Source organism: Equus quagga, chromosome 5 (assembly GCF_021613505.1).
Source record: "Equus quagga isolate Etosha38 chromosome 5, UCLA_HA_Equagga_1.0, whole genome shotgun sequence".
NCBI classification, from domain to species: domain Eukaryota; kingdom Metazoa; phylum Chordata; class Mammalia; order Perissodactyla; family Equidae; genus Equus; species Equus quagga.
In genome coordinates, this window is record NC_060271.1 from 56,599,332 (window position 1) to 56,618,160 (window position 18,829).

Sequence of the window (18,829 nt, forward strand, 5' to 3'; positions counted from 1 at the left end):
TGTGGATGTGCAGGCTGGGCGAGGGGGCTTGGGAGTGACGGTGGCTCTTGTGCCTCCAGAATGCTTCTTGTCTAATTAGTTCACTCCCTACTTCCTTTGAGAGTTTCTTTCTAAGATCGGGGAGGTGGAGGATGGAGAGGAAGAGCAGGGTCAAGCAGAGTCTGAAGAACAAGGTGTTGATAATGTCCAGCCTTCCCTGGGGGCAAAGGGACCCTCTGGCAAAGGCCCAGCCTGGGTGGCAGTGGGTGGGACTGACCATGGAATCGGAAACCACTGGCTGCTGAAGTGCCCAAGGGTGGGCTAGGAAGCCAAGATCCAGTCCCTGAGGGTGGCCACGAATGTGATGCTCAGGGTCACTGGCCAAGAAAGACTAGCACTTCTTATCTGTCCTCTCTCCCCACTTACTAAAGAAGAGGGACTGACTTTTTGACTATATATATGCATGTGTGTGTGCGCATGGATGTATATATGGTATCTATCCATTTATCTATCTGTCTACCCACCTACCTACCTATCTACTATCTATCATCTCTCTCTCACATATACATATAAAATGCAGATGTATGTATAGTATCTATATGTATGTACACGTATCCATCTGTCTATTTATCATCTATCTGTTATATGTACTGTCATGCGTCACTCGACCACGGGGACACATTCTGCGAAATGCATCATTAGGTGATTTCGTCACAGTACGTCATAGAATGCACTTACACAAACCTAGATGGTATAGCCTACTACACACCTAGGCTGTATGGTACTAATCTTATGGGACCACCATCGTATATGGGGTCTGTCATTGACTGAAATGTCGTTATGCAGCGCATGACAGTATATATAACAAGCAGTCCTTCTAACCTTTCTTTCTTTGCTCTCCTCAAATGCTCTTCTCTAGACCAGTTTAAAAGGGACTTATGTTCTTAAAATTTCTGTAGTCAGGGCAAAAAAATGAATGACATTTCTGCTTTACCTTTGGGAACTGTGACCCCACAAAGGCTGCATCTATGAAATGCTGGCTATGCTGTCTCCCTTGGAAGCACAGCTCACCCACATGGGGCTGAGGGCTCCCTGAGGCCACCAGGACCCTCCAAGAGCCCTTTCCCACCGGCAGCCTGGTTCTGTTCCCAACGCTGCCTCAGTTGCCAGCAGGGGTTTTTAAAGCATAAAAAATAAAGGGGACTATGTCTTTGAGTTACTTAGAGGAAAATTTTAATTTTCTTCTCAAAACAGCAACAAGGGAAGGCTGGGGATTGATAGAGATGAGGGGAAAATATGTAAGTAGGTCAGTGAAGCAGTAACTCGCTAAGTCATACCCTGGCAGCCTGAGAGCTCCGGAGGCGTTCCGGGGCCCGACCGAGTGCTCGGAGGAAGGGAGCCCGGGAGAGCAGAGCTGGCTGAGCACCTGGGAGGGAGCTGAGCTCTGCTGAGGATTCTGCCAACTGCAGAGGACGGCCCGGGCCAGCTCAGGAACTCCAGCCCGGGGCCTGCTCCTCAGAGACGAGGACGACCAGATGGCTGCACCCTGACCGGGCCTTGCCTGCGTACCCGCCCCAGCCGCACCTGACGACCGAGTGCGTGCACACGATGAACTCGGGCTTGGAGTTCCACTGGTGGTAGGTGATGTAGTAGTGCGTCTGCAGCCAAATCCACTGCTGGCCTTTGGTCAGAAACCGGTAGCAGCACGACTTCCCTTTGCCAAACTGCATCACTGTTGGTGGAAAATGGAGTCTGCGTGGAACGAATGTTAACACGAAATGACCTCTTCCCCAAAACTCATTGTTAAAAATACAAGCTCTCAAAAAGACAATGCCGAACAGTGGCGCTGTATTTTAAGTGACTATCACGATAACGGTAAGCGATAATGAATTCTTAAACAATGGAAGCGCCATCCACACGCTTTCCCAAGTGCTCACAAGCTCAAGAGACCCTCAGACAAGGGCAGATGCAGACAAAGTCTCAAACTGGAGGTCTGATTCAAGAGAGGCCCGGGTTTTCCTGGTGCGCATCTGCCTGTGGCAGGCGGAGCTGTCTCTGGAGCCGCGGGAGCTGAGCACGGGAGACACTCCAGACCCCCGGAGGATTCCCCCGAAACAGACCTGGCAGCCCAGCTCTGGACGGATCTGCGGCTGTCAGTCAGCACTGCATCCCCAGTCTGCACGCTTCCGAGAGAGAGTCGGCTACAGGTGCTTTCCACCTGGGCCCCGCGGCTGCAGGACTGCCCGCAGCCCCCACAGTTATGTCTGAGAGGGCTGCTCTGGGGGTGTCCAGGACAGACTGCATGCTATTGGTTTATTATCCTGTGCAAGGCAGGAAGCTGGACCGTGGGGCCAAGGAAGGAGAACAATTTGGGTTTTATTGCCTCATTGCCTGGAATTTAGCACCTCTTTATGCAAATATTAGGAGAAATCATAACTAAGAAACCAAAGCTACAAAAAGAGCCACTGTCTTTTCTCTCCGAAGAGGAGAGAAGCCCAGTGAGTAAGGGCGTGGGCTCGACAGAGCGAGAACGTCTCGCCTGAGCCACAGGCAGGCCCTTCAGACGTGAAGGGGATTCTACAAGCAGGACGCCGTTCTCTGTTAGAAGAGCCAGAAGGAAGCAGCACTGGCTCGAAGGAGCCGTGCTGCTCAGATTGTCCCGGACCCTCGAATCCCTCGGGGGTCTTGTTACGGTGGACGTTCTGACTCTGCAGGCCTGCGCAGGAGCCTGAGAGTCTGTGGGTCCAGCAGACTCCTTGTGACGTCCATGCTGCCGCTGGACAACCACACTTTGAGGAGCAAGGGGTTCAAGTTTTGAAGATTAGCCTTCAATTCTAACAGCGGATCCTGATGGCACTCAAGCCTGTTCTTTTGTCCACAAGAAAAGCAGAGAAGAGAAGGTTATAATGGGTACTACAGACAGACAGGGTACCCATCAGAGACAGCGTTGGTGGTCAGTCCCGGATGAGGCGCCACTGGTCACTATTACTACAAATGTTCCTGGTCAAAGCTGGAACTTGGCCCCGAATATATGGCTCTGAGTGGTTAATTCTTGACTCCTCCTGCTAGGTGAGACAGCAGGTATGCTTGCAGATCCCCCGTCCCCACACCATGAGTCCTGCCTCCTGTAACTTTGCCGGCTTGTTCCCCTCTTCTGCGGCAACAGCCTTCCCTGACCCCCTCCCCCAGCTGGGTGAGGGACCCTCCTCTGAGCCCCCCAATATCCCATGTACGTCCCCTTCTATGCACTGAGAACATCTTATAAAGTCGCCTATGTCTGCTTTTCCATCAGACCTTGCTCCTGCAGGGCAGCAAGGAGATTCTGAGCATCTCTCCGTCCCGGGCCCAGCTCAGATCTGGCTGTAGTTTGTGACCAGTACATGTTTGCTGAGTAAAGAACAGTTACGTGAATGCAGTATTTTGTCTTTGAAATGTATTGCATAACTTAAAAAAAAATGACCAGCATCACCTTAGTTTTCTCAAGTAAGATGAAATAGGCTGCATAGCTGAGGGATACTAGGATGGCGTTGGGGGGTGGGGGTAGGCAGGACAAGGTCAATGACAGCTGAAAACACAACATGGGGGTGATCCAGACAAGGACCTCCACCACACTCCTTGGTCATTTAGAGAAGACAAAGTCCTCTGCCTCAGAGAGAAACCAAGACATAAGCAGACTTCCAGGGCCAAGCATCTGGCTGTCACGGCTCCGTGGAGACAGCAGGAGGCCCTTGGGTGCTGGGGCTGGGTGTGTGGTACTCACAGTGCTGGTGGCACCTGGCCAGGAGCTCCAGATCATCGATGTGGTAGTAGTCATAGCCCGAGGTTCCCAGAACTTCAAAAGGCAGGTATCCTATGATGGGTGGGGCTCTGAAAGGACAACGGGGACCGTTCATTGGGGAGGAAGGACATGGCAGGACTCACCATGGTGGCCGTGCCTTAAGGCGGAGGGTACAGTTACATGTTTAATGACCAATGCGGAGGCCTCATTTCTCAAGAACAAGGGCAGGAAAATAATTTTGCAATGGTCAAAACCGGAGAGGTCGTGTTTTCCAAAGTGCTCAAATTTTTTGGCACTTAGATATTCTGTTCCTCTGGCATAACCTGGCCCAAGTAACAATAAACTTTATCACTACTGAGTAATTAAAAACATCTTGAGACTGGGTCAGCCCAACCCCAAAGTGTAATAAGAAATTACAGGGTGAGGAGAGATTTCTAGTTCCTAAACCGTGAAAAATGTTACAGAAGAAAAAAAAAAAAAAAAAAGAAGATTGCGCTAAAGGGACAAAAAGGTGTTGAAAGAAAGAGGATGAGAAGTTTCCCTGACGTCAGCTCCTGCCTTAAAGGGAGCTGGAGAGGGTCTTGAGCGCGGTGGGGGGGTATTCCAAAGATGTCCCCGGCTGCGGCATCTGGCTCTCCTGAGATGGTCTGACGCAAACAGAATGTACCCACAGAAGGGGCGAATGCAGCGGAAGGGAAGGCACCTCACCCTTGGCTGGGAACCCCTTTTCCTCCCGCCAGAAAGTCCTTCTCCTTGAAGGGACCTGGCTCAACTTTTCTCTCCCAAGGAGAGCAGGGCTCATGCAAACAAACAGTTGAAAAGGACCCAACCCAAATATGTTTTTCTTTTCACAAACCTGTGATCCAGAAATAAAAATTTCCATTCCAAGCTATGCCTTGAAGTGAATTCCTCCAAAGGTTCGTCAACTATGCACATTTCCTGTATTAGAAGGGAAAAAAATGTTGCTTGGAGTGCCAGATGCTCACCCTCGCTATGTTCAAGAATGCATGGTGGGTACCAGAAGCTAAAATCATTCAGAGCAAGTCTCCAAGCTGCGTTGGCCTGAAACTCATCATCTGTAGCTAATTTCGGTATTAGCTGATACTAAATTTATTTCACAAGCTGGGGAAAAATACCTAGGAGCCAAAATGTCACACCACTCCCTTCCCATTATCTAGAAGTGTGGTAAACATGTGGAAAATGGCTTTTCCTCTGAATCTGAGTTACTAATTTAACTCAATATTCATGCCATAGATGTTAAAGCAATCACAGACGAGAGAACACAGACAAACCGTCAGTTTTGACACTCAGTTCTCCCCTATGCCTGCCCTGAGTGGTATCAGTGTTGGTGTGAACAGTAGGAAAGTTTACAGAGTTACAAAAGAGCGTGTCTGCAGGCCGAACAGCAGTTGATGCTGCCTGCAAACAAAACAGCTCGCAGGAGCTGGAGTCGGGGGAAAGGGCCTGTGGGCTGACATAGGTACAGAAACCAGACGTTTTAAATCTTCTAAGTCAGTGACAACTCCATTGTGGTTTTACTCTTTCCCATGAAGACAATTAACTAACTGTAATTAAATGTGACTCAATCGTCAAGGTTCTGCATGAGTTCTCTCCCAGGTACTTGCCTTTAAGAACTGTGGTGTTGCCAGACGAACGGTAGCGATGAAGCAGACCTCCTTTCCTAGGGGCACCCTGCAAGGCCTCGAGAGGGTGCTGTCAAAGCCGTTACACACGGGGCTGGCCGCTGAGGCGGGAGGGGGGAGACACAGGTTAGCCCTGTATGGTGCAGCAGCAAACCCCTACCCGGCAGTACTGTAAGCCAGCACCGGGCTCAGGGCTTTGTATATATTAACTCATTTCATTCTGACAACAGGTCGATGAGGTCAGTGCTACTGTGATCCCCATTGCACAGATGAGGAAACTGAGGCACAGACGGGTGAAATAACTTGCACGAGGACAAACAGAGCAGGCATTCGAGGCCAGGCTCATAACCAGCACACTCCTCTGCCTCTCACTTCCACTAGTCCTACAGCCACTGAGACTACTGTGCTGGGAAAAATATTCTGCAAAATGAGAAGACAGACTCCTTCTGCAGGAAGGGCCTGGACACTCCCTTCTGCCAGTGTTTCCAGGGTGAGTTCCACAGTCAGACGGTGCCTCTGATGCCGCCGGGCCCAGGGAAGGCAGGGGTGTCTTGGCACACGTGGATCCCCCTCCCATCCCTGGCCCTGGCGGCGCTCACATGGCTTCCAGGGCTTCTGCCCCGAAACTCGCCCTTGAGAGCTGACTGATGATAGGCTTGGCGGGGACCACTGAGGAGACGACCTCAGCATTCAGGGTGATCCCCAGAGGTACACAGTCCATAGCCAAACTTGCCAGTTCTGTAGCGCTGCACAGGTGGCAAAGTCTGTTCATCTGTGTTTTATTTATTCTCACTAGTCTGGGAAGGCATGACTGTCCTCATTCAGATGAGGAAAACGGAGGCCCAGAAAGTCTAGATAGGTTAACTGAGGCCACTCAGAGAAGAGACGATGGAGCAGGGACTCTTCTCAGGTCTCCTGACTCCACGTCCAGGGTTCCATCAGGGCGGAGAAGGGACTGTGCGAGCCCCACGCCCAGCACGGTGCTGAGACCAGGCCCCAGATGCCTCTGGGGAGCTCCCACTTGGCGTTGGCAGCACTCTTCCTGAGTGCTCGAGACCTCCCTCGGGGTGACTGTGAGAACTGCTTTACCTTTGGGCCGGAGAACAATTCTGCTAGTTTAGGTGGTTTGCTGGATGGGAAAAAGAACTCTGCTAAATATGAGAAAAGTCAGCTTCACGTACATGGAATTCTCAAACCCGGCTACACACCAGATTCCTCGGCACCTTTGACAGGGCTGCCTAGGCCCCATCCCCATCCCAGATCAGTGAATTCCCAAACTCTGGGGGTGAAGCCCAGGCACTGGCACTTTTAAAAACGCCCCAGATTTACGAACATGCAGACATTGTTGAGGATCACTATGCTAGAATCTGTACTACCTCTTTCTTTTTAAAATGTAATCGATTATATCCTGCACATTTCTGAACTTGTAAATTAAAATATGGTTATGTTTTCCAATTTGAGAACATGTAAAGCATCAGAAAACTAAATGCATTCTCAAGTGAAATCTGCAAGACTTTCTTTGGATTTTAGCTTTCCACTAAGTTTTTGTTTTATATGTTTCTAGGTTTCTAAGTGATTCTATAATGTGTTCTTCCATCCATTAACATGAATAAATTCATTTTAAAACATATACTTTGACTGTATCCACATAAATACTAATAAATGTTTCCAGACATGAATATAAAGTGGGTAAAATAAAAAATAGTGGTCCTAGAGAGTTTGTGGCCAGCCCTGGGGGTCTAGAGGTGAAGATTCGGTGCTCTCACTCCCGTGGCCTGGGTTCGTTTGCTGGTCAGGGAACCACACCACCCATCTGTGGGTTGTCACACTGTGGTGGCTGCACGATGCTGTGATGCTGAAAGCTGTGCCACCGGGATTTCAAATACCAACAGGGTCACCCATGGTGGACAGGTTTCAGTGGAGCTTCCAGACTAGGAAGAAGGACCTGGCCACCCACTTCCAAAAAAAATTGGCCACGAAAACCCTGTGAACAGCAGCGGAGCATTGTCTGATGCAGCGCCAGAAGGGGAGAGGATGGCGCACAGGACTGAGCAGGGTTCCGCTCTGCTGTCCACAGGGTTGCCGGGAGTCAGAATCAGCCTGACAGCACTAACAGCAACAAAGAGAGTTCACATCCGTCATTAGCTGGCTTCGATCACCGCAGATTAACTTTAGGGTGAGCCAAGGAACTTGTCAAGGGAAACGAAAACAATTCCACACAAGGGAAGGGTCCGCGGATGTGAATATCTGCATAATGAAAAAAAGACATTAAAAAATTTCCCAGATGTGAAATATCCTCTCTGCTTGAATCTAAGAGACATCACCTGCCAGATAACCACCTAATAAAATTCTGCTTGCTCTTCCACAATATCGAGACCTTCCACGCAAACTTCCGAGGACTTCCCAGGAACTAAAGAGAACGTCCCTGTGATCTGTCTCTGAACCATGAGCCTTGTGTGCATGATGCTTTAGGCTGCTCAGCTCATTCACTCTGTTGGGCGGGGGTGGGGGATGGATGACAGAAGGAGTGTGGAGCAGGGCAAACGCCAGCCCCCGACAGCTTACAGGGGCAGAGACTCAGACACAGAAATTAAGTAGATGTTTACTGTTGACTGACTGCCTCCCAACGTGGTTTTATCAGTCTGTTTATAACTTCTAGGGCTTTAAAGATGAAATGCACCCCACAAGGGAAATTTCATTATTGCGTACAGCCTGCGCTTGATAAGCTAGACACTTTACAGAGGGGCCCAGAACGAGCTAAAGCTTCTAAACAAGCTTTCCCCCTAAAAACCTTAAGTGGCCGAGGGCTTGATCAAAAGTGATAGTCAATCAAGAGTGAAAGTCTTAACAGAGGCCACGGGGAAAACCTCGGGGAAAACCAAGGGGAAGAAGAAACTTTAAACATTTTGCCAGTTGCGTTTGAAATGACTTTTACTCACAGCCTGAGCCTTCTCGCATGGTCTAGAGAGTGAACACATGAGCAAACTGCTCCCTGGGACTTCACAGTAATATTTAGCACTTGGAATAACTTCTCCGGCACTTCTTATCCCAAGGTAGTTTAAGAACATTAATTAAGGATTTAATTAGTTGTTTCATTTTAAGTAATAGAAAAAAATATATCTAATTACAACTGGCTTCCCGAGCCTCTCAGGAGGATGAATCACTCAGTGCAGGCGCAGCCCCGTTTTCTCGGATGTCTGACACTTTCAGACTGGTCTTCCCCTCCGCCACTTCAAAACACACACACACACACGGCACTCGGGATATAGACAAAAGTGATTATTGCTTGCTCCACTTTCTCTCCTAGAGTCATATTACTCAAAATTGATCTTACTGTTGCTCAAAGCTAAAGAGAGAGCTTTCCCCACAAGGGCTGGGTCGACTTCTCTCTGTCTCCAGCTCTGGGCAGGCGTCTCGCACACAGCAGGTGCTCAGCATATGTTTATTGAATGACTCTCTCACAAGACGACCTTCCATCCCACATCTAACCGCAGTTTATGGCCCAGTTTGGGAAGTGACCATCTGATCCTTGCCAGCAACTAGTGCACAGATGTTGAGATGCCGAGATGGCTTCCCCTCCGCAGCCCGGATGGGTGCTGCTGGGGGCAGGCTCGCTGGGGAGGGTGCCCACGGAGCACGGTTCTGGGTTCCACTGGCACTCGGGCTAGCTCACTGCCCTACTGATGCATTAACACTGTCAGAAGGACGCCTGGGCAAGACCTGCGGCAAATCAGCACGCAGCACCCACCTCTCCGTGGAAAACAGCGGAAGTGCCCCTTGTGGGCCTCATGCTTGGAAAGACGCAGGATGGTGATCAATTTTGGGTCTTCCTATTAAAAGGGTCCATGGGGTCATCAAGTCCCCTTTGCTGCTGAATCTTTCAGCATAGTCTCTAATTTCAGAGACCCTGAAAGAACTTTGCCTTGGGCTAGCATTCTTGGGGTTCCAAAAACAAGAGAGCCCAAGGTTCTGCAGGGAATATGGACGACTAAAGTCCGTCTCACTTGGCACCTGGAGTTGGCTTCCAGGTGTTTCTGATGACAAAGGTGAACTCCCGAATCAGTCAAGACAAGGAGATCAGGATGACTGTAGGGGCAGGGAGATCTCAGGCGGCGTGAGAATGTGTTTTCAAAGGGGTAGGGAAGAGTGAGGATGGTGATGATGAACACAAGCCAAGGGGAAAAGAGCAGAAAGAAATGGAGAGAGATGCACCGACTCGCTCCTGCTCAGTCATGCTCAGTCATCAGGGTGAAACAATTAAGTATTCTGATGAGAGATGGCCTGCTTATGATAAATTAGCTGCAAGAGCTGTAGGGAGAGGCATTAATAGTCCACAAGGAGAGTGAGAAATAGCTTTCTCAGCACTTCTTGGGACAAGCGAAAACAAAGCCGATAGGTGTCTGGGAAGACGGGAAACCATCAGCAGGGAGTCTGCTGAAGGAAGAAGAACATTCCTAAGTCCATCTGTGACCAACGTCCGAAATGCTTGGGCTGCAGTGTTGAGGGAAAGATAATTTTCTACACGTTCACGAGAAATCATCTCCTGCTTGTGAAGCACTGTTTTCAGACTCCGTTTCCTCTTCATAGTCTGCCTTACCCAGGGTGCTCTGAAAAGTCGGGGCCCTGGGCTCTCAGAAGAGCTGCAGCAGAATAATCCTGTCCAGTTTTGGACCTGGGCTGCCACCTAACTTGTAATGCGTGGTTCTTCCTTTCTCTCTGCCAGTTCTGTTTGGCACAGGGAAGAACGAGGTTGGAGAGAAGCTGAGTGCCACACGAGAAAGCTAGGGGTTCGCATTTTACCCGATTGAAAAACTTAATGGGAAAATATACGTCTTACTTAAATATTTCTTCTTTCTCCTGGCATTCATTAATTAAAATGAGTATTTTTCGGAGCCAGAAGGTTGTAATGGCGTTGACAAGATATCCACCAGATGGCTGGTGTGGATAGGGCCAAATTATTTGTATGCTCAGGGAAGTGAACTTCCTACAGGCCGTCATGGTCTGTGCTCCAAATGGATATCTTGTGCACATTTCCATCACAGTTATTGGACGGACAACCTGTACCAAGGTCCCCTGCTCCCAGGCCGAAACAAGCAGAAAGATGTGGTGGATAAATGTCTGACCGTTTCTCACTGCTCCATTTTCACAGGGACTCCAGATTCTCATGCAACGTGATGTCCTTGAGTAACAATTTGTCCTTTATCGTGGTCTTAATTCCTCTACAATCTATTCTGCCAGCAACGACCACTGCCGGAGAAGGACATGACAGTTCTTTGTTGAGGCAGAGGGGACACCCTGCTTCTTACTCTTGGGGGCCTGTGACAGATGGATCACACATTCCTTCCTGTGCTAAACGCATGTCTCCATTCGCAGTGAGGTCTGGCAGGCATGCCATTTGTTCCCCTACCTGAGACATCTCAATTAGCTCAGGGGAAAAAAAAAAACCAAACAAACAAAACTCCAAAGCCATAAAATGAGGCAACTTACAGACATCCCTCAGAACATACGGAATCAAGTCTTGTCGACTGAAAAGCCTCCACTTGTGCCAGTGTTTCAAATCGGGCGGTGTGGTTAGAGGCGAGTAGGTAAAATGAGGGCAGGGAAACTTTTCTACTCTGGCGTGTGGTTTCTGGAAAGCCCAGAGTGGAATGTTTGCTGAGGGTGACCTATTTGGAACCACACCAGCGACTTTTGAAATACTGCTTTCTGGATTTCAGTCAGATGCACATTTAAATCCAAGTCTGGGGGAGGAGCCAGAGCTTAAATAGAGGATTACCTCCTTCCTGGCATGAAGTTATCTTTCAGGAACCGGAACCTGCTTATTAGGACCCCAGAAAGCAAAGACTGTTCCTTACGCCTTTAAAATCATCCTGCCGGTTCCTTCCCCATGAGTGGTGGGGGTGGGGCTGCAGGACCCGGGTGAGGGGCTGGGAAAGGGCCCCAGTCTCCTCTATTTAACTGGTGAAGTAAAAAGATGGGATGGCGTATGTGTTTGAAAGCATTAAAAAAGAATCTGTTACAGGACAACCATAACCCTGAATAAAGTAATTGCATTTCAACCCTATTCTGGAAACGATGTGGCCAGGATCAGAGAGTGGGCTTTCTCTGGGGAGAGGATGCACCATGTGGTTCTCTATCCCAGCTCAGAGTTCCTCAGGAAGCTTTTCACAGACTGGGTTAGGAACTGTCCTAAAGTGAAATAATTCTAAGAAAGCTACTTTCTTGTCCTATTTCCTGACACATGTTTCTTCACATTTATTAAAAATCTAGGTTAAAGATGTGAAATCCTGTTTTCCCTCCCTTCCCCCTAGAACATCTGTGGCGAATGATGAAGTCCTAAGGAGTGACCAAGATGTGCAAATATTGCAAAAGGGGAAAATTCCATTTTGCTCAAGTATTTGGGCAATGGTTGCTGTGTATACACAGCCTCAGTGAATGGAGCCGGGGGGCGGCCGGGGTGCAGAGGTAAAGAGGTGAGGTGGCATAATGGACTGGTGAGTCTGGAAATGTCTAGTTAAGAGTTTAATCTGGTTAACACGGGCAAAGGCACTTTTGTCCCTCCTTTCCCTCACAATTCCTACTACCTTAGCTTACTCACACTGGTTACAGAGCCAGATGAATCGTGCGTAGTTATTCAGGTTAGCAGGCAAGCATGTGGGGTCTTCACCTATGATTGAAGGGTCACCAAAAGCTCTCTGGCTCAGTCTCCCCTCTCTTCCCTGCCCTGAAGCCTACACATTTCAACCTGGGCCCTCTGGGTTAAGGCCCGAGGCTTCCTATAGTGGTCATTTTTGAGTGGCAGCCAGGGCCTCTGTCAGCCTTGGGCCACATCGGTGATCAGATGAGCTCTAGGCTGGGGAAAGAGTTCTGATGGGGGCACCCCCAGTGAGGGGCCTGGGTAAGGACATCAGGGAGTGCCCAGGGAGCCCAGGTAGGGAGGGAACTTGATGGGAGTGGTGGGCACAGAAAGCGGAGTGAATGGAGGCCAAAGATGAGCGTCCCTGACCACACACTGTTGCTTCGGAGGCCTTCCGGTGTAGACAATTTACAAGGCACCTGAAGTTAGACATGCTCCAGTTCACGTGGCACATACCCACATGGCTTTAATCTTCACCTTGGATTTAAGGCCATGGAAGTGGTGGGAGCCCTCCTGGAAGCTGTCGTTATCTCCCTGGAGTGTGCTTGGGGGTCCGTCAAGAAGAGCTCGATTATCAGCTTCCGGGAAGAGCATTATTTTCCCATGAGTCAGAAGTCTTTGGTCTGAATGTGCCCCCTACCATCCGTGTGCCAAGGACTAAGATCTCCGAGCCTCAGTCTAGGTCTACCTACTTTTGTCGAGTGCTTATCTATGTGCCAGGCGTGGACTGTGTTGGCCCAGGAAGGGGTGTGATGAGTCCACAGATGAGTAAAGGTCGCCGTCCTTTCTATTCTATTATTTATAAAAAGGAGAGCCTTGTTTCTTCTTGACACGCATCAACTAAGAATGCACCAGGCAATGCTCCATAAACCAAATAGCCCTATGGAAATGATAGGACTTTTCACAGTAATGGACCAAAGGAGGATTTCCTACATTGTTCTTTGAGGTGTGGGCAGGTATTCTATTAAAATAAAACTGATGTTCATGGTCATTTTTCTTCTGCACTTTACATATTGGTTTTTCACCTGTGCCAGGCCTGGGAACTCAGGGAAGTTGCATGAGGCGGCTTGTCTAACAACCACATTTTCTAGTTTCTGTATTTGATGCTTTGATATTTGGGGCCTTTCTGGCCCCTTGAGGGGCTGTTTCTCTCAGGGTTAGCCAGTTCCTATCGGTAGTAAACAACTCACCTTCCAGTGTACCTTTCACATGCAAACCAACCAACCCAGAGGCCACACTCCTACCACCTCCTCTAGGGCTCGCACACTCTGGGCCACTATCACCCCAGGGCCAGGAGCCAGACTACTAGGGACAGCCCTGTGTCCCAGCGCCTGCTGAAAGTATTCAAATTAGCCAACCCTAAGCCTCCTTGCTCGCCTTGTCCGTTCTTTCCTGCGGACACCACAAAGGAGGCTCTTGCCCACATTTTCTCCTGCTCCCTCTGCCTCCTGACTGACCTGGTGCTTCCCTGCATGGCCCTACACAGCGCACTGTACCTTTTCTAGTGATCTATGACTATAAACCTCTTCCTTCATGCCAGTCATTTCTATATCTGCATGTTTTCCCATATTTGATTTAAAACAAGTCTTGGGTACTCTTAAAATAGCTTGGTATGTGGTTGCAGGACATCTGATGTGCACAGGTACGGACATCATGTACCAACAGAATGCCAGGTGGCAGGGACAGCCCTGAGTTCTGCATCTAGATGTTTAATTTCAACATGGATTTGTGGGGAGGCAGCAAAGTGCTGGGGGTAAGAGTGTGGGTTCAGGGTCAGAGGGTCTGGGTATGAATGTGGTCCCCTACTTCCCACCCATAAACCACAGTCTTAACTCTTTTACACATCCATTCCTCCTCTGTTAGGATGGGATGATGCCAATAGTACCACCTCACACGGCTGTTGTGAGGATTCAATGAGACGATGAATGCACGGACTGAGCCCAGGGCCTGGTACTTAAGAAACACTCCTAAGGTGAGCTTTTTTATTAACTCATTGTTCAATGTTTATTGAGAAGTAAACCTACAAAATCAAATAGGAATTATTTCTTTATGTTAAATCAAATTTTATATGTCAAAAATGGGTGAATGTTGGTGATTTCGTAGGGTTCAAATCTTAGAAATTCACTTGTCTCTGACATTTTTTTGCTGTCCATTTTAATCCAGGTGAGAACTATATTTCAGGTTTTCCACAGTGACATCTGGAGACTTTGTCTCAAAAAGCCCCTCTCACTTTAGTTTGTTCAACAGGCTCTGGGAAGACACTCTGTGCTCTTGGTTTTAAATTTTCTACTTTCATCACTGTGTGTTTATAGCAGTAACAGTTTCCAAAAAAAAAAAAAAAGAAAAATCACACATAACTTCCACACACTCTTTCAGGCAAATAAACATTGTCTCAACTTGCAGTGAAAATAAAACCTTGCTAGTTAAAAAAACTCCCAGGTATTCACAATGAAGCCTCCCTGTTTCCTTGAAACCCTCTAAAATGTGATAAATGACAGGAAGCTTCAAAGAGATATTCGGCAGCATCTTAATGAGAGGCGTGGAAATGGAAATTTACAAAGGATACAACTGCTGCCCACCAGCCAATCACAGGTGGGTTTCTTGAATTAAGCCCGTGCATTGTTTTCATGGGTCATGTAGGTGCAGCATCCCATAATTCCCACAGTCGTGGCACACTGGGGGCCAGGGCGCCTTTCCCTTCCTTGCATGTGGCCACTTGGGATATGCTGCTATCCTGACAGCTGGCATTCTGGCCACAGCACACATTTTAAGCAAATTCCAAACCACTGCTTATATCAATTCAAGGATAAAGTTGTCTGGAAGGAGTGCCACAAGAGAGAGGAGTATCATTAAAATTCCTACGGAATGGCATTTAGTATTACAATAGGGCAGTGTTTCTCAAAGTCCATGACATCAGCCTTTGCATCAGAACCCCAAGTTCTTTTCCAACCACACAGTCTCAGCTCCACCCTCAGATCTCCTGAACTAGAATCTGCAGGCGCGCCCGAGGATCTGCATCTTAAGCTGCCCCACCCAGTGAACCACTGCACCAGGGCTGGCATCTCGTTTGGTTTTTTACGAGGCGCCTCTTAGGTCAGTTTTCTTAAGTAGGTAGCTCAACAATCCACCATTTACTTATTTGTGTGGCTCATTCAACGTTAGTCTCATGAGGTTTCGGAAAGCCTTTCGGATGCATTGGGTTAGGCATGGTCAGGCCTTGGCTTCGTCCTGCTTTGCCCAGATTTGAGGGCCCACTTGGGAAAGCGACCTCCTGCCACTTAGGCACACTGAGCCCTGGATAGGCAGGTTCCCAGAAGGGCCCCAAGTCGGCCCAGAGCCCATCATCCAGGCATAAGCCCTGGAGACGGGACCTGAAAATCGCTTTGGCAGGATCATGCTGTTTAGCATCTAGTTGGAGCCTTTTAAACAAAGCATGTGTATTGACGCAAATAACATACAACAGGATCATCTAAGGCTGAAGGAAAAACCCTGTTAGCCTCAGCACTAGGATTTGGTGCCGTGACTGGCTGGTTATAACGGAAATTCTGGGACTAATGTGACTGGAGCAATAGGCTCGACTGTGGGTCCAGAGTCAACAACGGTCACCATAGCAGCACAAGCCAGCGTTGCCATCAGCACCTCCCTTGGGTTTCCCACCTGCCACCCCTCACTTCTGTAGCTCATCTTTCTGTATTTGTTTGCCTTTGGTATTTTTCTCCTTCCCTCTTCTTTCTTTCCACATTCCCTGTCAACATTTCCTTCTATTTTTTCCCATCTTTGCTGTTTTGTGAAATGTTAGATCTTTCAAAGTTATTTGTTTTGTGTTGAGTTTTCAGGAGTGGAGCAAACAAAACGCAAGCCTTTCTGGGCTGGGCTCCACCACGGGGCTGTCGCTGGGACTTATGTTTCCGAATTTCTGGCATCAGGCCTGCATTCCCATTTTGCCTGGGTCAAAAGTAAAACTGAGTGTTTAAGCATAGTTTAGAGTTACAGCCAGAGCTTGGACAATTAGTTATCAGGGTAATTTCAGAAAATAGGATTTTGCTGCTTGGCTGATCCTGCTTGATAATTCATCCAATGTAGATGGCTGGCTCATCGTAAAATGGCCACTTACTATGCATTAGGGCTGGAGTGAGAAGACCTATGTTCCAGATCTATGAAAACATGCTCACAGCAGTGCTGGAAAAAGGAGGATAAAAATGCAGAAACCAGGGTTATGGATCTTCATGTCACAATGAAGCCCTGTTTGGCTGTGTGTAGGCCGAGCCTGTTCTTTATTAACTGTAAGTAGTTTCTCACAGTACAGAACTATTCCACCAGCCTGAAAATAAAGAAGCGAATAATGTGCATTTCAGTGGGACTTTGTGCGCTGGTGTAAACAGGTGTGGGAGTGTGTTTTTCTCGAACGGGAGATAACATTTACGAGCAGAAAAACGCATCCTGGGAACACAAAAATCCAAAAGCAAATATGAAAAGCACATCTTCTCCCACCTCCTCCCTCAGTGATTCCTCTGCCCCCATGTGCACGTGTGCATGATAAAAGACACTGTCGCGATTATAGAACAATTAAACTTACCATTGTTGTAAGAGTGAAAATTTCCTACAAATTTTATGTATTCATATGTTGGAAATTCCTTTGGGTTCAAGCTGCCTCTGAGAAGATGGCAATAAAACTCTAAATCGTTGTCAGCTGGGCCGTTAAAGGGACAAGGGGAGAGAAAGGGAATATGAGCATTACACAGACTCTAAACGAGTAGCGTCTTCGTGAAACTGGGGTTTTAGTCTACACAAGGCCAGGTTATTTCTCATTATGACAGACTTTTGGACATGGTTTTATAACCTTTGCAGCATAGGTTTTTCCCCCCATAGTTTATAGATATTTTGCATTCCATCCTTGGACCCAGCTCGTCTTAATTTGCTCACAGATGTCTGTGGTTGGTTCTGCCGGCATTGATTAGTTCCGGTTGCTTTCATACAGTATATTAAAATGAAGCTGCTCATATAGAGCTGCTCTCTTTAATTTAATCTTTTCGCTTTGCTTTGAAGGAAAATCAGATGTACAACAGGACAAATTATTCATGGAAAATGGAGTAAGGCTGGAACAACTGCAAGGCACTTCGCTACCTCCGGCCACGTATGTGCTTCATTAAGTGACGTGTGGCTCACGAGGCACCAGGGCCAGCCTTCTCTCCGGGTTGCCAATTTTGAGAAAAACTTAAAAATTCCATAAAACCCGCAAATGTATATAAATAACCAGATGACAGCCTCAGGAGGAGAGAATTTGGATTTTTGGCCTAATTATTCAGTTTTCAGTTGGCATCATATAAATCCAGCATTATAGTGTCCTCCAAAATAAGCAGATTGCTTGCTGATTTTTGTACTTTTGTTACTAAAAGACTCAGGTTAAAAACAAGAAATCTCTTGTATTACATGCAAAACAAGTTATTATTCTTAAGCTCTATGTTTTCAAATTTTCCACATAAAAGTTAAATGTCTTATGTATTCCAAACTCCAGTTTTAGCTTTAAACTTAAAATATACCTTTAAGGGTCTTGGAAATGTTCTGAGTCACACGGAAAATTATTCTTAAAATTAGTCCTCCCTTCTTAATTCATTCTAACCTCCCTTCAAAAATAAAACTATCTTCATATCTTGTAAAACGAGTCAAGTTAAACTTACATTTTACGTATTCTGGGGAGGGGCATTCCGTCACAAGCATATGGGAAGAAAGCATTTTATAAACTTCTGAATGTTCTTGTTCTGGAAGGAAATTTAACAAATTCTGATCCATGACATCTGACTGAAAAGGAAAATAAAGAAAGGTACACACTCACTGACGATGAAAAGCAAAGGAAAAAGCAAACACCAAACATTCATGAGAATTCAGAGCTGGTTTCTGAAATGCAAAGTTCAAGACGTGATTTTCTGTGAAGGCTCTCAGTCTGTCACTCTGTAACCTTGAACTGTTATCTAAAAGGTCTGACTTGCTCAGATGCAGGGCCCAAGAGAGAAGTCAGAGTGAAGTCAGACAAACGTGCAGAGTCCTCCTCTCACTGGAGGAGCCCTGTGGCCGACACTCCTGCTTTCTGGCCCGGATGGAGCCCCAGTGCAAGGCGGGCCCTGAGGAGCACAGGGGGTCCCCTCCCTGACCTTTAGGCCAGCAAACTGCTGCCTGTTTATTTCTTGAAGATCTCTAGTGCAAGGAATCAAACTTTTTTTCCTGAGTGCTTGGGCACTGTGAGTACAAAATAAATATATTGTTGAGTTGGATACAGCACCGTCCAATAGAACTGTCTGTGATGGTGGAATGGTCTGTCACCTACACTGTCCGTTATGGAAGCCACTAGCCACAAGGCTACTGAGCACTTAAATGTGGCTAGTGTGATTGAAGACTGAAATTGAAAAATACTATTTTTAATCATATTTAATTTTAATTATTTTAATTGAAATTTGAATAGCCACACATGGCTAGTGGCTCCCATATTGGGTAGTGTAGGTGGAAGCTCACAGTGGAAAGAGACAGGCACGTCTCTATCGCTGCCTCAGTCTCCTTCAGTAAACGCATCCCCTCCTACAGCTGCAAAGGCCATCTGTATACACTCTTCAATTTGTATTCCAGGCAACTCTCTCTTGTGCGTCCTGGCTCCATCTTCCACCTGCCACTCCGAGGCCCCCTGGGGACCACAGATTCATGCATATCCCCAACATCATCATTCTTTCACACCCACACCTTCTCCCCTTGTGTTCTCTGTCCCCATATATGATATTGCCAGCTGGTCACGTGCCCATACCA

The 18,829-nt window shown here is 47.6% G+C and overlaps 1 protein-coding gene across 6 annotated transcripts in view; it reads right to left on the minus strand.

The window, feature by feature from the left end:
- The window catches only part of NPAS2 (neuronal PAS domain protein 2), a 158,806-nt gene that overhangs the window by 23,721 nt on the left and 116,256 nt on the right, over positions 1-18,829 (minus strand). For all 6 annotated transcript variants that reach the window (XM_046661244.1, XM_046661247.1, XM_046661243.1 and 3 more), the window contains 6 exons: positions 17,716-17,836; positions 16,614-16,727; positions 5,383-5,501; positions 4,614-4,696; positions 3,740-3,846; positions 1,564-1,711 (listed from right to left, as the gene is read on the minus strand). In XM_046661244.1, coding sequence (XP_046517200.1) covers positions 1,564-1,711; positions 3,740-3,846; positions 4,614-4,696; positions 5,383-5,501; positions 16,614-16,727; positions 17,716-17,836 — 692 coding nt within the window. The remainder of the gene's footprint in view (positions 1-1,563; positions 1,712-3,739; positions 3,847-4,613; positions 4,697-5,382; positions 5,502-16,613; positions 16,728-17,715; positions 17,837-18,829) is intronic.